Below are 6,076 nucleotides of genomic sequence, written 5' to 3' on the forward strand. Positions count from 1 at the left end.
CTAAATCTCAACAGTAGACCCATCCCCAAATCGCACCTTACCAGTGAATGTTTGGTCGATCTCCTTGAATTTCAACTGATCTCTAGTCATATGATTACTGGCACCATTGTACAGGTACCAGACCTCACCAGTGGACTCCTCATTGTCGGTGAAGTAAAGCTCCGGTTGCACTATGCCTCCATTCAGAGTTACTCCCCTATGAATTTCTTGTGTTGTGTGCTCAAGCAGTCCTGGCTCCTCCATTTTTGCGAGCAACACTGACGGCTCAACATCCACCGCCCTGACATGGTGTGCCTCCAGCTCCTTCTTCTCCTCCTCCAGACACCGATTGGCGTAGTGGCCACAATGATGGCACTTGAAGCCCTGGATATGGCTCTTATCTCGTTTGCCTTTCCCAGCACCCTCCTTCGCCTGATCAACTTGGCCACCACACCCACCACGACCTCTGCCTCGACCTCGACCATGCCCATGGCCATAGCCGTCCTGTGATCTCCCCTTCCCGAACCCCTCATCGACGGTCCACTTCTGCCTAGCTTCCCACTTAGCCTGAGTCAACAGCACCTGACCAGTGTCTGTTCTTGCACCAACTGCTCCCCGCTTGGTACGCTCCTCGAATGCCTTCAACCGCCCTACAGCCTCATCGAACGCAAGCTTCTTGAGGTCATAGAACTGCTCGATCTCGGCGACTACGTTGATGTAGCTCTCCGGCATGGTGTCGAAGAGCTTCTACACCAATGCGGCATCATCCAACGGGCCACCTAGATTGGCATTCCTCACTGACATCCCCATCAGCTTCCCGATAGACCCATTGATCGACTCATCCTCCTTCATTCTCAATTCGTCAAACTCACTCTTCGGTGTCTACAGCATCGCCTCCTTCACCCACTCTTCGCCAACGAACCTCGCCTTTAGCGAGTGCCAGACTTCTTTCCCAGTCTTCTTCGCCACAACTTGCATTAGGAGATCGTCAGGCTGACACTGAAGCAAATGTGCCCACGCCTTCTTGTCCTTCGCCTTCGCCGCCGCCGCCATCACCACACCCTCCTCGGACGTCCCCTCTGGTGGCTCCATGACTTGCCAAACGCATTGATCCCTCAGGCTGACACGGATGCTCCAACTGGTGTAGTTGGTTGCAGTGAGCGACGGATATGTGATCTGGTCACTGCCACCGCCTCCGCCTCCATTGCCGACGCTCCGGTCTCCCATGGATGATCACACGATGCTTTGCAAGTGACTGATGGCTCCGATACCAAATGATAGCACATGATCAACAATCACAAGCAATATCACATGGTGGCTAAGCCTAAAGATCAAGATTTGCGCAAGAACACGATGAACTGATGACAAACACCCTCAGCAACCGCCAGGGAGACAGTGCCCTTTTCACTCTGGATAACAAGGAGTACAGACACGATTACAAAGGTTTTGAGGCGCTAACACACACCTCTTACATCCGACTACTTATACCAGTAGCTTACACACACTCTGACTGAATGAAAAATGACTAGATACAAGATACAAGTTGGCTAAAACGCAACTGCTGCTCTCAGCGCACGACGTGGGTGCGGTCACCCTGCTCCAGCCTTGTCAACTGTTCCCGCCAACACTTGAATTCAAACTTGCTGCTGCTCCCGCTTCACCAGCTTCACTGCAGCTCGAGCTTCATCAGTGAACATCGAGATTACTCCAACAGAGCATTCAGTGATTGATAAGCAGATATATGTGTCATATCATATGAGTAGTGTACGTAATGTAAGAACCTCACCTGCATATGTAGACGATCTTGCAGTGTGGGTTCTCGCTGATGGACGCCGGCAGAATGGAGTGGTGCATGAGCCTCGGCGATGGCAGCGCCTCCATGGCCTGGCTCCCCCACTCGGTGGCGAACAGCTTCTCCATGAACAGGACGCAGTCATGCGGGTTGAGGTGGAGGAGCGGGTGCTCGGGGTGGCCAGCCGGCGGGTGCACGCCGCGCGCCATGATGACGAAAGCCAGGGCCTTGAGCCACGTGGTTCCGCACTTGGGCGGGCTGGCGAGGACAACATCGCCGTCGCGCAGCGTGAAGAAGGCTCCGCGCTGGATGGCGATGATCCCGGGCACCCAAGGCTCCAGCACCCACGTGCCCCGCTACGTAGAAAAAGGTTTTTAGGGGCGGCTGGTAACCCTCTGTAGGGGCAGTTTTGCCAGCCACTCCCATGAAAGGGCGGCTACAAATCACTGATTTATAGGGGCGGTTCCCAGACCGTCCCTACAAATCAATTTCCAGAAATTACGAAAAAAGGCAAAAAAATAGCAATTTTTTTTAATCCGAGGAGGACCCCACCGGCAACCACACAAACCCTCACTATATGGTTGTAGCATTTTTTCATGATTTTTGCACACTTTGCACCGCCCGGGTTTCGAACCCGCGAGCGAAACACCTCATGATCACTTGTGTCTACATTTCATTTTGGTTCCCCACATATTATACAAAACTGAGCATAAATTGATTATTTGAGGCCCTAAACTAATTCAAATGAAAAAGTTGTCAACTATAAAGTTTTATAACTTTTCGAGATCTACAACTTTTATTTTGGTAGTTTCTCCATCTGAGGCCGTTTACAAAATTTAAATTTCAAATTTTAGAAATTCAAACGTAGTTTTCTATGACAAGATGATTTCAAATCAAAAAGTTATCAACTACAAAGTTTCATAACTTTTTGAGATCTACAAATTTCATTTTTGCTGTTTGTCCATCCGAGGTCATTTAAAAAATTCAAATTTCAAATTTTTTGAAATTCAAATATAGTTTTCCTTGACAAGATGATTTCAAATTAAAAAGTTGTCAACTATAGAGTTTCATAACTTTTTGAGATCTACAACTTCTATTTTGATCATTTATTCATCCGACATAGTGGTAGTAACATTGTTCATAAATGTTACATATCCCTCTTATTGTTTATGAAACTATAAGAGAGATATGTAAATTTTGTGAACAATGTTGTTACCACTTTATCGGATGAAGAAATGACCAAAATAAAACTTGTAGATCTTGATAAGTTCTGCAACTTCTATGTTCATGATTTTTTCATCTGAAATCAAATAGTGTTCCAAAATAACGTTTGAAGTTGTTATTTTTTGAAATTCAAAATTCAAATAGATAAAACACGGTCACATGAAAAGATGGATAAAATAATAGTGGTAAGAACACAATAAATTGATAGGGCATGATCTTAGAAATTTTTAGAAAAAAAATCATCAAATTTGAAGTTAGTACGAGGGGGAAAGACTAGTTACAAGTTTTAGCCAGAGATTAAAAAGAGAAATCAGAGTTCTTCAATAATTTCAAATTTTAAATTTTAAACAGTATTTTGAAGTAGTAAATGATCTCAACTGAAAAAGTTGTCAACTACAAAGTTTCATAACTTTTCGAAATCTACAACTTTCATTTTGATTGTTTCTCCATCCGAGGCCGTTTACAAAATTTGAATTTTAATGCTTAATTTTTAATACTCGGCGTCTAGTTGTAGAGGCACTTCAATATTGAGCCGCCCCTACAAATCTGATTTGTAGGGCGGCTGAATATAGAGCCGCCCCTATAAATTGGGCCATTTGTATGGGCGGCTGATAACACCGGCCCCTCCTACAAATCTATTTGTAAGAACGGCTCATTTGACAACCATTTATAGGGGCGTCTCAATATAGAGCCGTCCCTAAAAAAAAAAAGCAAGACATTGTCACAAATCGTTTTTGTAGTGGTAGCAGCGCAGCCGCAGCTTAGGGTTGCTCGGGAGGGTGGAGACGGCGCCGGCGTGCTCCCTGAGCGCTAAGGGACTTGCTGTGCGGCGTCCCGGTCGCCGATGACCAAGTCCTTGAACGGCACCGGTGCAGCTCCGGTAACCACACTAGGAGTTGTAGCCGTAGCGCTGGCCTGCTAGGCGTGTGTGCGAATGATCGATTCTTTCTCTTGCATGCCAATTGTTCAGATGTTTTCTCACTTGTTTATTAAGCCGATCTTTACCATTATTGTACCCAAGTTGCGGGGTGGGAAGAGTCCTGCAGCACACCGAAAGGCAGGGTCGCGATCCCAATGTGCGGTGCTTCGCGATACAGTGCTACAGTGACAGGGGAACTGGTCTAGGTCTATTGCCTTGTGGACAAACATGTGATAATCATTGTTGTGTTTTTTCCGGTACGTACAAACCGATCGACAGCTTGGCGTTTAGGTTTTGTTGTTTTATGGAACGACAAATCTGTAATGGAATCTGTCTAGTCAACAATAGGTTGTTTTAACTCCTTTCAACAAATAGATTTTTCTTATTCATTTACATTGTCTTATAGCTATATTTACATCATCTTATTATTATATTTACAATTATTTTCTTCAATGTAACTCATAAGATACAGTGATGTAATTTTATGATAATTGCAGATCTCAGATAAATATATGTTAAATTTATAAATTATTTTTTATAGATTGGAGATATCAGACAAATACATATCAAATTCTTCACAAATTTCTTTAAAAAAAACAAAATCTGACGTTGGCAGCCGCCGCGCCTGCGCTGGTGGAGGCCAGGCCGCGTACGCGGCGAGGGGAAGGGTGATGTGGGGTGCGCGCTGCTGTGCTGCCGCACTCGACCGCATCCGTGCCGTGTGTGCTTGCGTGCGTGCATGCATGCGCTTGCTGCTGGGCTGCCTGCAGTGGGGACTGGTCGGACGTGTGTCGACATCCAGTGCCATCGAACGGCCAACGCATGCTATAGACGGCCAAAAATCCGGTTGTTTTCTTCTCCCAAAACAACTGCACGATAGATAGCAAATCTGTAATGATAACTATAGGGCGTCCGTCTGAATGAACGGACCCCGCATGTGCTGCGCACACTACGAACAACAGGAGCTTTGCCGTGTGCTTACGGGACACGACAAATAAACTAAAACACTCGGCAAATCATTTGCAGAGTGTAACACTCGGCAAAGGACACACGACAAAAATTTATCGATAAACTAATTTTGTCGAGTGTTTTTTGTCGGGCACTCAGCAAAGACTTTGCCGAGTGCCCAAAAAACACCCCGCAAACATTTTTTCAGAAAAAAAATCCAAGCCCAGGCCCCACCACGCCGTGCCGCCACCACGCTGCACCACCACCACGCCCAGGCTGCCGCCACGCCTAGGCCGCCACCACGCCGAGGCCGGATTCGGCCTCCCTGTGCGCCATCGTCGCCAGATCCGTCCGCCCGCGCCGGGGCCGGATCCGGGCTCCCCGTGCGCCACCGTCACCGGATCCACCCGCGCCGGGGCCGGATCTGGTGGAGGCGGTGGAGGAGCGCCGCCAGGAATGGGAGAGGCAGGGGGAGCGCCGCCATGCAGAGAGAGGAAGGGGGGAGGGCGCCACCGTCGGGAACGGGAGGGGGAGGGCGTTGCGCGCTGGGAGAGGGAGAGGGCAGGGCACCGCCGTGCCGGGAGAGGGAGGGGGCAGGGCGCCGCCGCACCGGAAGAGGAAGGGGGGAGGGCGCCAGATGCGTCCGCCCGCGCCGGGGCCAGATCCAGCCTCCCCGTGCGCCACCGTCGCCGGATCCGCCCGCGCCGGGGCCGGATCTGGTGGAGGAGGTGGAGGAGCGCCGCCATGCCGAGAGAGGAAGGGGGATGGCGCCACTACCGGGAAAGGGAGAGGGAGGGCACCGCCGCGCTGGGAGAGGGAGAGGGCAGGGCGCTGCCACGCCGGGAGAGGGAGGGGGTCGGATCCACCAGGATGGATCTAGGGAGGGAGGAGGAGAGAGAGGGCGCAGGCGCTCTGGGGATGGAGGAGGAGGGAGGGCAGGGCACTGCCGCATCAGGAGAGGGAGGGGGCCAGATCCACCGAGACGGATCTGGGGAGGGCGCTCCGGGGATGGAGGAGGAGAGGAGGAGAGAGGGCGCGGGCGCTCTGGGGATGGAGGAGGAGACGAGGAGAGAGAGAAAAGAGAGGGTGCGGGAGGAGGAGAGAGGCCGCGGGCGGATCCATAATTAAGTAGATATTTTTTGCTTTGCCGAGTGTCCTGGATCTGGGCACTCGACAAAGTTTTTTCTTTTTTTTTCTTCTTGTTATTTCCTAGA

General features: G+C 49.7%; 2 protein-coding genes across 2 annotated transcripts; both read right to left on the reverse strand.

The window, feature by feature from the left end:
* On the reverse strand, window positions 1-711 carry LOC136495703 (uncharacterized). Its single transcript, XM_066491562.1, has one exon. The coding sequence runs from the start codon at window positions 709-711 to the stop codon at window positions 1-3; it is 711 nt and encodes a 236-aa protein (XP_066347659.1).
* A 1,050-nt stretch (window positions 712-1,761) lies between these two features.
* Window positions 1,762-5,608, reverse strand: LOC136495704 (cytosolic sulfotransferase 12-like). The gene is made up of 3 exons (XM_066491563.1): window positions 5,473-5,608; window positions 2,244-2,248; window positions 1,762-2,127 (listed from the first exon to the last, which is right to left on the reverse strand). Exons 1-3 carry the CDS (start codon window positions 5,606-5,608, stop codon window positions 1,762-1,764), a joined length of 507 nt encoding a protein of 168 aa, XP_066347660.1.
* Window positions 5,609-6,076: the final 468 nt, after the last annotated feature.

This window comes from Miscanthus floridulus, chromosome 12, assembly GCF_019320115.1.
Source record: "Miscanthus floridulus cultivar M001 chromosome 12, ASM1932011v1, whole genome shotgun sequence".
Taxonomy (NCBI): domain Eukaryota; kingdom Viridiplantae; phylum Streptophyta; class Magnoliopsida; order Poales; family Poaceae; genus Miscanthus; species Miscanthus floridulus.